This window comes from Python bivittatus, unplaced genomic scaffold (genome assembly GCF_059951505.1).
Source record: "Python bivittatus isolate LINGU-HERP-01145 unplaced genomic scaffold, Pbiv_v1 ctg000690_np1212, whole genome shotgun sequence".
NCBI lineage: Eukaryota > Metazoa > Chordata > Lepidosauria > Squamata > Pythonidae > Python > Python bivittatus.
In genome coordinates, this window is record NW_028277096.1 from 11,680,038 (window position 1) to 11,698,833 (window position 18,796).

The 18,796-nt window shown below is 38.2% G+C and overlaps 1 protein-coding gene across 1 annotated transcript; it reads left to right on the forward strand.

The window, feature by feature from the left end:
- The first annotated feature begins 2,187 nt into the window (after nt 1–2,187).
- Nucleotides 2,188–18,160, forward strand: PRKRIP1 (PRKR interacting protein 1). The gene is made up of 6 exons (XM_007421776.4): nt 2,188–2,362; nt 2,909–2,987; nt 4,417–4,517; nt 8,990–9,075; nt 15,881–15,948; nt 16,903–18,160. The coding sequence occupies exons 1-6, from the start codon at nt 2,246–2,248 to the stop codon at nt 17,007–17,009; spliced, it is 558 nt and encodes a 185-aa protein (XP_007421838.1). The 5' UTR covers nt 2,188–2,245; the 3' UTR covers nt 17,010–18,160.
- The last annotated feature ends 636 nt before the right edge of the window (nt 18,161–18,796 follow it).

An 18,796-nucleotide genomic window follows, 5' to 3' on the forward strand; every position in this document is an offset into this window, starting at 1 on the left:
TAAGTGGGAGAACTTGCACAATTGGTGGCTGACTAAATACTTTTTTGCCCCACTGTATCACCCATACATCAGAAATGTCTCAGAAACTACCAACAGACTATTACAACCACATAGCATCTCTTAGCACACAAACCAACTAAAGCCCTCCAAAACATCTTAAGCAAACCAAAAGACCCAGTAGCCCAAGAAGAAAAAACAGGAGTCAACAACAGCATACAGTGTAAGGACTGTAAAAAACACCATGTAAGACAGACAGGCAGAAGGCTGGCAGAGGCATCCATGAACACCAACTAGCAGTCAGAAGACACAATGAAAACTCCTTAATCTCACAACACATGGACAGACTTAACCATAGTTTCAACTGGGGAACTGTCAGCATCTTAGACCAAGCTAAATCCAAAAATGCAAAGGAATTCCTGGAAGTCTGGTACTCAGACAAGGAAGCCATCAACAGGCATATAGATATAAACAACATCTACACACTATTCAAGAGACAATAGAAAGGAAAACAAAAGACCAGAACATCTCCTCACCAGCAATCATCACCCAAATAGGCAGAGATTAACATCAAGATTATCACCAAACATACAAGCAAGCAGTAAACAATACCCCAATTAAGGAACTATTGGGGGGGGGACAAAACAAAACAAAACCCCCACCCCCACCAACACTGGCAGGTAACGCCACAGTATATAAACAGAGAGCAAACCCCATCCCATTCTAGCACTGAAGGTGTTACCTAGCCTGGTAACAAAACATTTGCAAGAAAACAACCAAGCTCAGAGAACTCCCAAGGACTCCACAGTTCAACCCTGAGCTACACATATTCTCTTCTATTGAAACTACAAGTATGTCAGGCATTGTGAAAAGCATTTTATTAAGTGGGGTGTGTGTGTGTCAAGTCTTTATATAGGGTACAGAAACAAATGATACATACATTCAATATATGTGATGCATCAGAAAGCAACAAATCAAACAATAAAAGACATTGATTAGACTGGGAAAAGACAGACACCCTTAAAATACGTTGCATCTCCTCCTTTCCCACCCAGCTTATTTCTTTAATACTTGCAACACTCAAGGACTTCAGAATACAGCCCTATCAGACTCTGAATGGGCTGGTTTTTGCACATCAAAGGAAATGGCTTTGGCTAAAAGAAAAAAACATAGTTTCCTAAACTTGAAAAGGAGGCACGGATGCCATGCTAAAATGCTAATGTCACCTTTATTAAAATGCTAATCATAAACCCTAAAATTCCAGATAATTACAGGCACAAGGAGGAGAGAAGGGGGAAGGAAACAAAGCCTCCATTAAAGAAGCAGCATCTTCACTGGTGAGGGAGAGGGCCAGGCTTTATTTTTCCTAGTTTTATCCACGCTATGTCACCCTTTCACTCAGATCCTGTAAATCTCACATCTACCAATCCTTTATTTAATATGGAGTGGGTTATTCTGCCATCCTCTGTGGAGAATTCCCTCTATCCAGGAAAGCAGCTACACTTTTTAGAAAGTAAAAAAAAAAGTGTGTAAACATTCTAGAGGAGGAAACTGGTTTATTTCACACCTCTTATGGTGGTGTTAGAAGATGACGCTGTTCTGAGGGTGTATTTCAGCTATTTGATACACAGGACAGGTGCTTGAAGTCGTTAGGATGTATGGAGTACAAACATATGAGATAGTTTAAAGCCGGTTCTTGTATTTGAAAACAGCTTTTACTGTCTTTTGGAGCTGGGCGGCCTAACAAATTCAGTGGGCAAATAAAGTATACATTCGCCGTACGGTAAATATCACTTAATTTAATTCTACGTGGACAATCGTGTTTCCTTTGACTCAGGGAAATATTTAGAAGCGTTTTGGATTATCCCAAAAACCAATTATTAACGTCCCTGTTGTCATATACAGTATACCTATAAAACACAAAGGACGCTTAAGAATGAGACGTTCGTATTAAACACCATTGCGAGGAAACCAGCGCAACCGCGAGGAATCCTGGGAAACCCCTTCGGGCCCGCCCACTTTCCATTCGCCTCAGGAGCGACGCCGCCTCCTCAGGTTTCCCGCTCTTATTAATATTAAACAGCCCTCGTGACTCGCTCTTCCCATTAAAGGAAGATGAGTAGGGGGAAGAGGTGGGAACACCACTATCCCCGCCTCACAGACCGAGTCTGTGTGACCGTCGCCCTCCGTGACGTCATCGGTCGGGGCCGCGGCCTTTTGCACAAGGGAAGGGAAACCTGGGAATAGGATGGCGGCGGGGCCGACGCGGCCCCCTCGGCCCCGGAAGGAGCCGCAGCCGCTGGTCATCCCGCGGAGCGCAGCAGAGGAACAGCGCCTCAAGCTAGAGAGACTAATGAGGAATCCGGTGAGGGGGCGGGATATGTGTTGGTGGGCGTGGCTCCCTGCCCCTTGGATCTCCCCAGCCTTCGGAGGGTGAGAAATGAGTCCTGGCTGGCCTAAACCAGCTGGGGGCACTTAGTTCTTTGTTACGATCATCTTTTGTTAGCCTGTTTGAACTGAACAGAGAGGGAGATTTCCCCTCGTCATCCAAATCGGTCCCGTTTTTCTTACGATTGCGAATGGGTATCCCCTCCTTCAGATACTTCTATTACGTCCCTGAGTAGGAAGGTTAGATGCTTCCCTCTCCTCAGCAGGATGATTAGTGTCACTAATTCTGCCCATCTCGCTGCTGGTTGGTGGAATATGGGACTGGATCTGTCAAGGCGGTCTGATGTCTGTGCATTCAGTATTACGATGTTTTGGATTCTCTCTCTGTAGTTAAGCATGGAATACATGCATGGGTTAAAATTAGTCGTCTTTCTTTCCACTGTTAGAATCTTTCTACATTTTAATAGCTCTGAACAATTGCTCTCTTTAGAAGCATCAGAATGTTACTCATTTCTCACTGCAGGATAAGACAGTTCCAATTCCTGAAAAGCTCAATGAATGGGCACCCCGCCCACCTCCAGAATTTGTCAGAGATGTTATGGGTAAGTTGCGGGTTTTTAGTTTTGGTTTTTGTTTGTTATTTCTAAAGAACAGGAGGGAAAATAGGCTTGGATTTTGAGGAGTAGGGTTGATGGTGTCAAGCAAAAAAGTTTGAAACATGTTTCAGAGGTAATTCTTGGTACCATTTTGCACTTTGCTGTTGGCCTTAACAAAATACATTGGATTTCTCTGATCCATGGACGTTATTGTAGTGAGTTACCTACAACTCTGAATCCCCTGTTTTTTAAGTAATGTTTCAACTTTATAATCCTAAATGGAGAGATTTTGAAGAGTGACTTATTCATACCTCTATATGTGTTGTGAGAAATTCTGGTGTCCAGTGATGACAATTCATAGTATAATTTTAATAGGATGCTGCTTTCTCAGAATCTTGCCCTTTACTTAAAAGCAAAGATAAGCCTCTAGCCCTTATGGCAAAGCTACAAAATGGATGAGAAATGCCTGCTATATGAGCAGCCAAAAGTATTTGCTGAATAAGATGACTGGGGCTTTGCTTTGCATGATTTACTTCAATGCTTCACATAATCGAACTTCTATGTACCTAACAAATTTGTATCAGTTATACAAAATTATTTTTAAGTGTATAATTTCACATTATTTAATGCACAGTCTTCTGCCTGTGATGAAACCCAAAACTTTTTCCATTGGTGCTAGGGAATATTAACAGCCTCTGTCAAGACAAAGACTAATCATTACAACAAAATCAGGGAACATAACTGATCACATTTGTTCTTTTCTAGCTAGAGGAGGGATAAGAAGAGAGGTAGAGCAGAGGAGAAGTAGAGTAGAGAAGGGAGGGAACAGTTTTTCTAGATGTCCACAGAAGTCCATAGTAAGCTGGTATTAGCAAAGTGAGGAATCCCTCTTATATTTGCATTTGTTTTTAATTTTTAATAAAGTAAGTAGCCACATGCTTTGTAGAAGATCTGCTAATGTCTAAAGGTCTTAGGGTTCACATGACTGTTTTATTCAGTCTCTAATTAATTTTAAATTCATAAAATGTAATGAATTCACTTTTTAAGTTGCCATGGGGATTGCTGTAGGCAACATTTAACACTGGGGACATTTAACATTGGATAGTGGGACCCTAGCAAGTAGGGTGATCATACAAGTAAGTCTAGCCAGGATTTAAAAAAAAAAAATTCCTGAATTTTGAGCTCTTTCATAGTTTCAATTATATTAAGTCTGTTTAAGGATTATGTTGGAATTTTCATGTATTTCCTGTGGTCAAAATGGTGTTAAACTACATCAGTGATTCTTGGCAGTTGAGCTTGGGGTGAGCTATGTGGATTGCAGATAAAAATTTCAGTGTTTCAGATCCAACAGAGTTGGGACCCTTGAACTGTTGGGGATTGAGATGGAATATTTTACTTCTGTCATATCTGTTCTTGCCCTTTTTTTTTTGGGCAGGTTCCAGTGCTGGGGCTGGGAGTGGGGAATTTCATGTCTATCGGCATCTGCGGCGGCGGGAGTATCAGAGGCAAGATTTTATGGATGCCATGGCTGAGAAGGTAAAGTGACTTTTCCCCAAAAGCTTTGGTATTGATATTGAATACCCTGAGGAACCTCGCTAGGCTGAATCTACACAGTGAAACAAAAATTGTATTCGATTGATTGTATGTCCCTAAGTTGGTATCAACTCTTTTTTTATATATGTCAAGTTTATTTACTTATCTTAATAATTTTTACAAAAAAGAATATAGAAAAACAGAAAAAAGAAAACATAACAACAACAAAAGAAAACAACCAACCTAGCAAAAAAGGGGAAACCCATCTCTTTCTTTCTCTTTCTCTCCCCATCAAATATCAACAATACTTAAATGTTTCTAAATCTAAATTAAAGAAAATAAATGATGATTCTGATTCTCTAACGTTACAAAATGTCATAAAATCAATACCAAACAGAACATATTGCATTACTTTTTGATTAGTAGCAACCTAACTTTCCCCAATATATATTCAGCATATATACATAGCAGTCCAGCCTTCCTCAGTATATGTTCAGCATACAGACTGAGTATATAAGAAGAGAATATACAATTTTGTCTTGCTTCTTTGCTGACCTGGACATAGTCTGTTTTGCTGTGTTCTGTCTGGACTGTGACTTCCTGTCTTAATTATAGGTTTTTCATGTAGACAATGAGTTGTTCTGGGATTCCTGTTTTTCTAAACACATTCCACAGGTTGACAAGATCAACACAATCAAAGGGCTTTCTGTAATCAATGAAGCAAGAACTCACATCTTTGGTATTCTTCGGCTTTCTCAATTATCCAGTGTGCAGGAATATATCTCATATTTCTCAGCCTTTTCTAAGGTCAATTTGAACTTTTGGCATCTCCCTTTCCATGTAAGCTCTAATCTATGTTGGATAATTCTAAGCATTATATTGCTAGGATGTGAAATTAAGGATATTGTATGATAGTTTTCAGACTCTGTTAAGTTTCCTTTCTTTAATTGGTATGTAGATTGACCTCTTCCAGTCTATTCTCCAGTTTTGCTAGCATGGTTTTATTAGAATCTTTACTGATTCTTCTTCTGCTTGTTACATTTCTGTAGATATTCCATCAGTTCCTAGTCTCCAACTTGGTAATGACCGGAATGCTGATTTAACTTTATCTTCCAGTAGTTCTTGTAAGTAGGAATATCTTCTAAGGTTTCTTGGATATTGACATCCCTACTGTACAGAATTTCAGTATGCTCCTTCCACTTGGTTTGTTCTCCTTTGAATCAGTTACTACCTGTCCAGAGGTATCCTTTAGCATACCAATTCAAGGTTGGAACCTCCTGAATTTAGAGATCTTTTGGAAGACTTTCCTTGTTTTTCTATTTTTCTGTTTCCATCTTCAATCTTCTAACAGCTCTCTGAAATTCTTTGTTAAGTTCCTTCCTAAGATCTTGGCCTTTCCTGGCTTTGAGTTCTCTTCTCTCCTTGGCAATTTCCACTATTTGTTCTGACATCTAGTTAGCCTTTTTCTTTTTCTTGGGCTTTGGCAGTTTGTTCTCATTCATCCTTAGCAATTTATTTGATTTCACTCCTCTGATTTTCTGTCAATGAGGTTTAGGACTTCAAAGTGATTTTTGACATTTCTCTTGTTTGTACATACTCAAGTTAATATCTGGCTGGCTCTCTTCTTCCACTTTAGCATCACTTGAAACTTACACATGAGTAGTTTATGATCTCTTTCACAGTCAGCCCCTGGCCATGTTTTGCTGTTGTAACTGAGCTCTTCCACTTCTTATACCAATAATATAGTCAATTTAATTGCTGTGTTCTCCATCTTATGATATATATGCATAATTTTGGTTGTTTGAAGAATGTGTTAGCAATGAAGAAACATTGTACTGGCAGAAACATATAAGTTGGGTCCTGCTTCATTTTGGTTTCCTGGGTCATACAGTCCAACTATGCTTTCTTTCCTTTGGCATTTCAGTCTCCAACCTTAAGTAGCACATCTTGCTTGCGTGTTCTGTCAATTTCAGATTGAACTTGATAAAACTCATTAACTTCCTCTTCTGCATGATCGGAGCATATAATATTGGATAATCATCATATTAAAGGGTGATTTGAGAAATTTAATTAATATTATTTGGTCATCATTATAGCCAAGCACTGTCTTTGCTTTTTCTTTCCTGACTATGAAAACAATACCATTCCTTCTTTGTTTTCCATGTCCTCAGTAGTAAATAATATGATCTTCTGACTGAAAGTGTCCAATTATGGTCTACTTCAATTTGCTGATGCCTAAGATATTAATGTATATTCAATTCATTTCATCTTTAACTGTGTGGAGCTTTCCCATGTTCATGTTTCTTACCTTCCATGTTCTCATGTAGTTTTGTCTTTGCATCTTCAGATTTTCTTTTTTTAGATGGCAACATCAACCATTAGGCATCCCAAAGGCTTTAATCTAGCCATACTGTAAACACCATTAATACTCTGAAATATAATACTCCACTCTTCTTCTGCAGCATGTTCAGTGTCATCCAGCCTGAGGGGCTTATCATCCAGCACCATCATCAGTCACTTTATATTTTCTGTCCACATGGTTTTCTTGGTAAATTCAGGAGTGGTTTACCATTACCTTCTCCTGAGCAGTATGAAATGATGCCTTTGCCATTGTCACTGAAGTGATCATCTGCCTCCAGAATCTTCCTGTATCTCTGCTGCCCAGTATAGATGCCTGCTTGCTTTAGCAAGGATTACCTTCAAGCCATTGCTGGGAATATTTACTCTTGGAATACACTCCTAGTGTTCTTCACTCATCTGTCCCAAGGAATACTCCCACACACGCATACCCTGGTGCCATGATGAAGCAGCATAGCAGGACTTGAGGGGAGGCAACAACTGTATGCCAAATATAAATTCATATTGACATAGTCTGTGTTAAAGTGCAAATCTGTAAGAAAATATTGTAGCATATCTGGACTCCTCGAGTGTTTTTATTCAGGGCTATGGTATTTTTTTTAGTAATCTTGGAATTCAGTTTTGGGCTTGCAGGAAAAGTTAAAGTTTGCAAACTGGGGAAGCAATAAACTGTTCTGTAAGCTACAAAGAGGTCTATTGTCTCTCCTCTCTCCCCTTCCCTCTTTGATCCTCTCCAAAAATAAGTTACTAAATACTCAGATTATTTATACCTTTTCTCTCCCCTTCATTTTCCTTCGTTTGCTCTTTTTTTCTCACCAGAATACTTTACTGATATTGTTCCTTTTCAACCCATTTTTTCTTCAGAATCTTTTAAACTTAAATTTACAAGCTAACAGTCTCCTGGGTACTCATATTCTGAATGTGCAGAAAAATACAGTTCCTTATTTTTGGATGATCACGTTGCCCTTACATAACATATGCAGCCTTCTGTTCCCAAAGCAGCCAGCTGGGTGTCTCTGGGAAATCCAGAAGCAGGACATGAATCAATAGCATCCTCCTGCTCATGGCTCTGTAGCAGCAGCTGAAAGAGAGCCTGTCTTCAGCCCAAAAGACAGAGAAAACATGGGAAAGAGAATGAATGATCATAATTAGTAATTGTCTGAAATGATGTATTCCTCTCTTAAGGTAGTCAAAATTACTGACCTTTGCCACTTCTTCTGGTAGTAAATATTCTCCACTGCATGGTACTAAATATTTTGTCTTGTATCTCTCACCAGTCATTTGATTAGGTGACTTCAGGTTCTAAAATTAGGGGAGGGAGGAAAATCTCATCCCCTATTTACTTTCTCTACATCATAAATACATTTATATGTAACTATGTTAATAAGACCCTTGTTTTTAGAACCTTGGCAGGAAACAAGTCTGAGGTTTATCAAGCCATTAAATAGCTACTATGGCTGGCAGATAGAATGTGTCCTCTGGGTATCAGTAGACTCATCCTAGTTCAGACGTAGAACTATGAAGTCTTGGAAAAAGAAATAGAAAAGCAGAAGGCTTTTTGAGACATTGAATTTGCTTATTCAGAAAGTTATTTATTTTTACTATGGTTTGTTGAATAAGCCATAAAGGTCTGGTTCATACAAACTATACTGCCTGTGTTCATGTGTTATAAATCAAAACTAAAGACACCATGTTATAGATTAGTATCTGAATGGAGCTATTGTATAGCAGGAAGGTTTTTATATAAAACAAACTACAACATTGGAGTAGTGATTTTGATGTAACTACTAAGTGGAAGTGTATGTTTTCAGTGTTTTAAAACCGTCTTTCCAACTTGGCACCCTCTGCATATTGTAGTTTATCTCCCATAATCTCCAGCAAGTTTCAGATTGTAACTAGCTTTTTTAGATGAGATATAATCACAGCTATGCTTAATTAGATTGGAACATTCATACTTTCAAAGCTACAACTTAATGCAAATCCATTTAGCATCATGGTAAATAAGGTGGCTTTTTTGAATAAATGTGCATTTTTCTGGTAAGTTTTATAAATTTACTTTAATAGAATTGTTTACAATTTTAGATTTAATTTATTGTATCTATTTCTTTTGATTCTAGCAAAAACTAGATGAAGAATATCAGAAGAAGCTCGAAAAGAACAAGATAGCTGCAGAAGAACAGACAGCCAAGCGTAGAAAGAAGCGGTAAGATCAAGCTGTTCTTGGTGGCTGATACCGAAACTCTAAAGGGCTTCTGTATTATCCACAGCAGAGCTATTTTTCCAATCCGTTCTCATGGGCTTTCCCATCAGCTTCTGCACTGCCCTGATTTGAGGGACATGCCTCATTTCATACTTGTCTTTTCTTTGTTTTTGGCCAGGAATATGAGTTACTTAAGTCCTAAGCTGTACAATTTTTCTTGGCCCATCTCCCTTTGCTTCCATTTTCAAAGTGCTGTTAATGGCGGCATTGTTTGCCTAATTGTGCAAGGTGAGGGATAAGAGTTTTTGTCCACTCATAATTAGAGCAGTTACAGTATAGCAGGGATCGGCAACATTTTCTAGCTCCCAGATGCAATGGCCTGTGCGCAAAAACAAGTAAGCATACTAAAAATCTCATAATGTTGCAAAGTATTTGATTTGCAAAAATTTGAGTGAAGAATTTATTTCAGTGGGAGCCAAAAAGAGAAATGGAGTTGTTTTGTGTATAGGCCCCCAGTTATAAACAGAACCAATATTGACTGATTATGGTAGATATGTGGAGTTTGAAGCTACTTCACATGGGACCAAGACTCTGATAATGGGAATTTATGCTCCAAATGAGGATAAAGTAACATTTTATAAAGAACTTATGGATAAACTAATGGATTTACTATATGAAAATTGGTGTTTAATGGGAGATTGGAATGGGGTAATTTGTCCACCAGAAGGGTAGAATTTCTGAGAAAGATATTAAAATGACAGGGTAAACTACCAAAAGTTGTTTTTTTTTAAATATATGATGGACAATTTACTGCTTGTAGATGGATGGAAATACAAAAATGGTGATGCAAAAGTATATACTTATTTTTCTGAAAGACACAGATCTTTTTCAAGAATTGATATGCCTTGCATATTTAAGAATTTGGTCACTAGTATTCACAAAGTGGAGTTACTGCCAAAAACCGCTTCAGACCACAACCCAGTGACTTTAGCATTAAAAGGAAAATCACTTCCTTCAGATGGAGGTTAAATGAAACATTGTTACAGAAAGAAAAAGGAGTTGAAATAATTTTTTGACAATAATCTTAATAAAGATACAAATATAAGGATGGTTTGGGATGCAAGTAAAGTTTTATGAGGGGACATTTTATATAATAGCAAGCTCAAAAAACAGACAAGAGAAAACACAAGCGATTTTAGATGAAATAAAAACAAAAGAAGAATTAAAGAAATCCTTAGAAAAGAAAATTATTTCACAACAAATTAAACTTTACCATGACAATTGTCCATGTTCACAGTAAGAGAAATGGAAGTAAAAATGAACTATGCAAAACAAATGAATTTTGAATTTGCAAATAAGCCAGGGAAATGGTTGGCATATAAATTGAGGAAAGAAAGGGAGAGAAAAATGATATTAAAAGTGCAAGATGGAAAGATAATAACAGATAATTAAAAGATGCAAAAATATTTCATCAATATTGTTCTAAATTATGTAAAGGAGAAGAGGTTTCCCTGGGAATGGTTGATGAATATTTAAAGAAACAAAATTTACCGAAGATCACAGAAAAACAGAAACAATTAACGAATGGGTCTATAACAATAAGGGAAGTGTGAAGCCATAAAAAAGGCAAAAGTAGGGAAAGCACCTGGACCATTGCAAAAAATGATGAATTCTATTTTACAGACTGGAAAGATAACGGACAGTTGGATAGAAGCAATTATAGCATCAATATCTAAAGAAGATCAAGATTTGACTTCACCAAAAAAATTACCACCCAATATCATGATTGAATAATGAGCATAAATTATTTGCGATGATTTTAGCTGAGAGGATGAAAATGGTCTTACAGGACTTACAGGAAATACTTCATGAAGATCAGTGTGGGTTTTTACCCAAAAGACAGTTGAGAGATAATAGAAATGTGTTAGATATTTTGGAACACTTAGAACAACATAATGAAAAACAAACTGCATTGATCTTTCTAGATGCAGAAAAGGCCTTTGACAATTTGAACGGACTTTCTTGTTTAAAATTTTGGAAATTATGGACTTTGGTGGAATTTTATTAAATGGGTAAAATCAATTTATACTCAGAAAAGGCACAGATAAGTGTAAATGGAGAATTAACAAAATCTTGTGAGATACAGAAAAGGACAAGACAAGGATGCTATGTGTCACCATTGTTATTCGTCTTAGCTCTGGAAGTATTAAATAGAAACATAAGATGAAAGAATTGCTGGAGTGAGGATTAAAAGGGAAACAGAAATTACAGGTATTTGCTGCTGATTTTGTGATAATTCTGGAAAATCCTTTGGAAGGAATAGAAATATTAATGGAAAAATTAATAGATTTTGGTGTGTTAGCTGGATTTAAAATTAATAATGAGAAAACAAAGATACTAACAAAAAGCATGAGGATAGAAGAGCAAAAAGAATTGAGGGGAAAAAACTGGTTTTAAGACTGACAAGCGAAATACTTGGGTATTACTATGACTAATATGAATTGTATGATATTTCAGAACAATTATGTTAAAACATGGAATGAAATTAAGAAGGATATACAGTACTAAGATGAGAGAAATTACAATTGTCATTGTTGGGGAGAATTTCTGTGATAAAAAATGAATGTATTGCCTAGAATGATGTTTTGTTTCAAACAATATCTATTTTGACAACTGATGTACCATTTAAGCAATGGCAGAAAGATATATCTAGGTTTGTATGGCAAGGGAAAAACCAAGGGTTAAATATAAAATGCTCCAAGGCGCAAAGGAATGAGGAGGATTGGAACTGCCTGATTTGAAATTGTATTTTGCAGCCTGTTGCTTGGTTTGGATGTGGAAGTGCGGGGTGCTGAGAAATAAGAGAATTTTAAAACTAGAAGGGCATTTCTTGAGGTTTGAATGGCATGGATTTCTGTGGTACAATAAAGTTAAAGTTAATGTAGCTTTTAAAAATCACTGTATTAGAAGTGCCATATTGAGAGTATGGAATAGATATAAACCCAGATTGTGCCTGAAAATGCCTTTATGGGTCTCAGCACAAGAAGCCTTTTATAGGAAAGAGACAGCAGGCAAAGAGAGATGGTTCACCTATTGCGAGCCGTTAGAACAAGAGCATGGAGAATATAAGATGAAATCAAGAAATCAACTGACTACAGAGTGACTTAGTTTTCAGTGGTTTTCATATTAAGATGAAGACTTAAGGTAGATAACAGTACATTTGGAACTGAACAGCACAAGACCGAATTTGAAATTGAACTGTGTAGAAATGATGAACATGTAATTGCTAAAATATATAAACTTGTGTTGAAATTTGAAACGGAAGAAGAACAAGTGAGAGTATATGATAAAATTTATGTTGGAAATGTGGAAAACATTAATGGTCTTTATCATGCCTGGTGGACTTGCAAAAAAGCCAGAAAATTTGGGGTTCAAATTCAGTGGGGCAAAAAAGTATTTAGTCAGCCACCAATTGTGCAAGTTCTCCCACTTAAAAAGATGAGAGAGGCCTGTAATTTTCATCATAGGTATACCTCAACTATGAGAGACAAAATGGGGGAAAAAATCCAGAAAATCACATTGTCTGATTTTTAAAGAATTTATTTGCAAATCATGGTGGAAAATAAGTATTTGGTCAATATCAAAAGTTCATCTCAATACTTTGTTATATATCCTTTGTTGGCAATGACAGAGGTCAAACGTTTTCTGTAAGTCTTCACAAGGTTTTCACACACTGTTGCTGGTATTTTGACCCATTCCTCCATGCAGATCTCCTCTAGAGCAGTGATGTTTTGGGGCTGTCGCTGGGCAACACGGACTTTCAACTCCCTCCAAAGGTTTTCCATGGGGTTGAGATCTGGAGACTGGCTAGGCCACTCCAGGACCTTGAAATGCTTCTTACGAAGCCACTCCTTCGTTGCCCGGGCGGTGTGTTTGGGATCATTGTCATGCTGAAAGACCCAGCCACGTTTCATCTTCAATGCCCTTGCTGATGGAAGGAGGTGTTCACTCAAAATCTCACGATACATGGCCCCATTCATTCTTTCCTTTACACAGATCAGTCGTCCTGGTCCCTTTGCAGAAAAACAGCCCCAAAGCATGATGTTTCCACCCCCATGCTTCACAGTAGGTATGGTGTTCTTTGGATGCAACTCAGCATTCTCTCTCCTCCAAACACAACAAGTTGAGTTTAGACCAAAACATTCTACTTTGGTTTCATCTGACCATATGACATTCTCCCAATCCTTTTCTGGATCATCCAAATGCTCTCTAGCAAACTTCAGACAGGCCCAGACATGTACTGGCTTAAGCAGGGGGACACATCTGGCACTGCAGGATTTGAGTCCCTGGCGGCGTAGTGTGTTACTGATGGTAGCCTTTGTTACTTTGGTCCCAGCTCTCTGCAGGTCATTCACTAGGTCCCCCCATGTGGTTCTGGGATTTTTGCTCACCATTCTTGGGATCATTTTGACCCCACAGGGTGAGATCTTGCATGGAGCCCCAGATCGAGGGAGATTATCAGTGGTCTTGTATGTCTTCCATTTTCTAATTATTGCTCCCACAGTTGATTTCTTCACACCAAGCTGCTTGCCTATTGCAGATTCAGTCTTCCCAGCCTGGTGCAGGTCTACAATTTTGTTTCTGGTGTCCTTCGACAGCTCTTTGGTCTTGGCCATAGTGGAGTTTGGAGTGTGACTGTTTGAGGTTGTGGACAGGTGTCTTTTATACTGATAACAAGGTCAAACAGGTGCCATTACTACAGGTAACGAGTGGAGGACAGAGGAGCCTCTTAAAGAAGTAGTTCCAGGTCTGTGAGAGCCAGACATCTTGCTTGTTTGTAGGTGACCAAATACTTATTTTCCACCATGATTTGCAAATAAATTCTTTAAAAATCACACAATGTGATTTTCTTTATTTTTTCCCCCATTTTGTCTCTCATAGTTGAGGTATACCTATGATGAAAATTACAGGCCTCTCTCATCTTTCTAAGTGGGAGAACTTGCACAATTGGTGGCTGACTAAATACTTTTTTGCTCCACTGTATATACAGTGATACAAAGAATTTTAAAGATTAATACTCAATTGAAACCAGAACTCTTCTTGTGGGACTAATGGATAGACAATTAGAAAAGAGTCATGGAAGATTGTTTTTATATATGATAACAGCTGCAAGATTATTATATGCACAAAAATCTAAAGTCTCTGAAGGTACCCACAACAGGAATGGCTGGTGAAGATGACAGAATTAGCAGAGATTGCAAAATTGACTTGTTTGATTAGAGAAAGGACAATAACTACATTTATTAGTGACTGGAAACCCCTTATGGACTTTTTGCTGAAAAAAGAAAAAAATGAACTTGTGATTTATGGGTTTGATAATTAGAAAGAGTAGACAGACTATGGAAAGAAGGAAATTATGTTATAATATTAGAGAGGGTAAAAGTTTCTTTAATAAAATATATATATATATATATATATATATATAATCTTATGATGTTGCAAAATCCCATTATAAGATTTTTAGCATGCTTACTTCCTAAGTTATTGCATATGACTGCCCAAACTCACTGGATTTCAGCATTCTAAATCCTTTATTTGGGAGGGTTTGAGAACCTTGTGGTTTATTTTATAGCTATTCCTGATGTTTGCTTCCTGATGTGGCTTAGAATTGGAAAGGCAAAAATTATGATCCCACTCATTTTTCTTTTTTCTTGTCTGTTTCTTTGGTATCTCACTCCAGTTTCTCCAATTAATGAGATACACAGTGTTAGCCATTAGAAGGGAGTTGACTCCTTGCGTCCTTGGCAGGAAGAACATGTTCCAAAGGCTGTTCTTTTAGAAATGTCATTGTATAAGAGGCAAAGTCAGTAGCAGTATTTATGATTTCTTAGATATCATTGAGAGTAGTGTTTTAGTGGCCAAATTTAGATACAGAAAAGGACGGAAAGAGTGTTCTTCACATGAGTCTTTGGATGCCAGCTTAGGCATCTTTTTCTAATGATAATGTCAAAATGACAAAAACTGCATCATGGCATCACAGCACAAGCTCTGTCTTTTCATATTTTCTCCACAGTGTCATGCCTAGGAGCAGAGTTTGCATTACAAAGTCATGATGCATATTTTGTCCCTTGCCCCTCTTGATGCCTGTGGGTACCAGGTCTTTACTAAGGAGAAGAAAGTGGGGAGGGAAGTAGGGAGCCAGTACCTGGAAGCAGGTAATTAACCGAGCCCCACGTAGATGAGCAAAAATAGATGGTTGGGACCTAAATTGGTGGCTCATTGAGACAATGTAAATCACTGAATGAGTAAAGAGGAAGTATGTGATCTATGAAAATGTAGGAATAATGGGTGTTACAAATCATGGAGAAGGCTGCTGAACATGAGGAAATTAGGCAACTTTATGATACAAATGACTATTCTGTGATGCAGTTCCTATATTTTTCTGTAGGTGGCCACAAGTCTTTGCAACTGTTAGAAACAGTTCCCTAACTGCAGCTAATTTATAGCCCAGTCTTGCCCAGTCTAGCATGTAGATGGAGGCTGAAAAGAATAAGATGTAGCCCAGTATTTTGGATTTTGGGCCACTGGGTAGAGAAGGCTTCTCTAATATAAGAAAGGGTAAAGGAGATGGAAGGAGAAAATATTTAATTGCTATTTGCATCTATTCCCTTTAAGGATGAACTTGTTTGCAACATTAAGGGTTATATTTGAACCTTACCTCTTTACCAGCATTGGTGTTGGAAACTAAAGTTTGAAAGGGGGGGGTTGTTCATTTGAGTATTTAGTTTCTCTTTTGCTTTATTTACAGCCAGAAATTGAAAGAAAAGAAATTGCTGGCAAAGAAGAGTAAACTTGAACAAAAGAATGAGCATGCAGGTAACATGAACAGCTGTAATCTTGAGATCAGCCTATGAGAAAATTCCTTTTCTCAATCTCAGCTTCTGTGCAATTCAACAGAAATTGAATGTCTGCAGAGTATGGGCACACAATGTAGCATATACATTAGTGTGGATGTCTTTCAAAGTGGTCTTCCCCAGCCAAGTGCCTGTAAGTGTTGGACCCAGAAGCCTCAGACTTTTTGGGCAGTGTTCATATTAATACAGTACATTGGGGACTACATGCTGGAGAAGGTGGGTCTTAGAGAGAAAAATCCCTTGGAAATTTTTCAGGATTGTTAAGAACAAAAGGCTACATGTCTTCCAATGAGGGAAAGAAGGGCAAGTGATCATGGAAAGATGTTTCCACGAAGGCCGTAGGAAGTACAGTTCGTGTTTGTATTGTAGTAAGCAGGCCTGAAATGGTGGAAGGAAAAGATTTTCCTTAATAGGGAAAGTAGGCTTGTCCTTGACATGGGAAGAACGTGTCCTACACACTGTTGCCCAGTGGTAAACACAACTGGGGAGGCAGGAGAGTCCCCTCCCTCTGCAGGTACAGCAAGGGGGAAAAGAACAGCTCTTCATTAACTCATCCTTCCTTAAGCTGGTGCCCTTGGAAGAGTTGGGACTAACTCCCAGAATTCTGGCTGCCAGGTTTGGGGGGGGGGGGGCAGATGTTGACTAGATCCAAGGCTGCCAAGCTGAGGAAGGAAGACTAATCCAGTTTGAGGAAGACTAGGGACTAAATCTAAGAAGTCTGCAGAGGTTTCTGGTATTTCTACAGCGATCATAAAGAGGATAGCCTTCTTGTTTTCTTTATCCTAAGTAAATACTCAGATGCAGTATGCTCCTGAATGTGAAATTCCACTTGGCTCTGATGGCTAATGAATGCGAATATAGCAAACTTCCATTAGTTTAACCAGATCTTCTTTCCCCTTATATTTATCTTCTACAGCTGCAGATTCTGACCATTCCCCCAAACAGCAGACCAGTGAAGATGAGGCTTCTGAGGAAGAGGAGAAAGATGATGTGGAGGAACCCAGCTTTGTGATGAAGAGATGATGGTGTTGGTGCTCTAGTTAATATCCAGCTAGTGTCAAGGAGCTGAAACCCGAGTTGAACAAGAGGGTTTTTCTGCTCTTTTGGACTTCACTGTGGCAGCAATATGGCCATAATAGTCCCATGGGATATCATTGCTGGATCCAAGTCAGATGAAAGCTGATTTCAAACTTTCTTGTATAACTGCTGTGCAGGGTTTCAGGGAAAAGTGTCAGCATCATATAATGCTCTAGTTCCTCTGCTATTGGTCCAAAGTGACATTTCTTTCTCAGTCTATGTCTTTAAGTAGATCTTCTCCTGAGAGACCTAAATATACAAAATGGGTTTATGTGGCTGAGAGATGGACTTGACTTTGAGGCAGGAAATAGTCTGTACTTTCCTGCAGGAAAAAAAGTTAATTTCTTGAGTATTTATTTCTTGCATTTCTGCTGCAAGATAAGATTTTCAGGAGCATTCATTACATTCAGGAGCATACTGCATCTGAGTATTTACTTAGGATAAAGAAAAGACAAAGGCTATCCTCTTTATTTTCCAACAACTAAGATGATCTAGTGTTTCACTTTAGAAGTGTGTTGTTAATTTTTATTATAAACATTTCTGAATAAAAAAGAGGATATCCAACTGTTTTTGTTTTCCTGCCTCTGAAGGATACACACTGTGCATTTTATATTGGACTTTTCATCTGTGAATTTGTCTACCAAAAACATTTAGCTGTTTAAGATAAATGGAACTTCCATATTCAGTGGACTATACCTTTGAGCACCAACTGTTAGGAAATAGCAGTTCATGAGTTTTTTAGGGTTATCTGGCTGATCAGTATGAGAAACGAGATGCTCAGTTAGATACGTCATTCTCAGTTTTAATTTTTGTATAATTGTTAAGTGTTCTGTTCTTGAAATACAGTTGCCACATTCCCACAGAGTGGCAAGCCAGTATTCTTTCTTCTGTTCGCTGGGGAAGAGAGGTGTGTTTGTATATACGGTCTGCCAATATCAGAAATTATGTCTTCGCCCAATGTGTGAATTTTGCAGTCAAGACCTATGCAAAAATAGGGGCTTCTGTATGACTCCCACTTTACTTGATTCATCTACAAAATTGAAATAGAAAAAAGTGATACTGATAAAAATTTCTAATAAAGGTTTTAACTTTGCAACAGAGCATACATTAGTATCTGCTTCCTGTCTGATGAAATTGTTTTGTGACTCATAAACCTAGAAGTGTGTTGATGTAGAAACTGATTGCCAGGATGTTCATCCTTTCAGCACTAGGAAGAGGAAGCAAATGCCTTTCTTCAGTTTATAGGCCAACCATGCCTAAATTCTCATGTTGAATATAGTTTGAATAAAAATAAATCTGTCCAAGCCAGAACTGGGTTCCTTTGAGAGCCTATCAGCTATGTATCTTTAGAGACAAGTTCTGTGAAAAAGCAAAATAAATGGTATTGCTTGGGAACCAAGATCATTGGGGACCAATTAATGCCAATTTTAGAATAGCTGTCCATGCCAAGCTCCGGAAAAGTAGGACTTGTTGCAATTCAGTTAAATGTTGACTGATTAGTTGCGGGGGAGGGGGATGCTCTTGCCTCCAGACTAATTTTGGGTTAGAGTCAAGTTCTTTATTCCAAATCGAAAAGGAGACACATTTTCCACATGCTCAGATTAATATGAGCCTGCATCCTTGGAGAGCAAGTGCCAAACCCCCTTTTCTGAGGGAGGGAGGGATGGTTTGCTGGTAACGCAGTGTCTGCTTCACTGAAAAAAGGGACAGAAGAGAGATGCTCAAAGAACTCA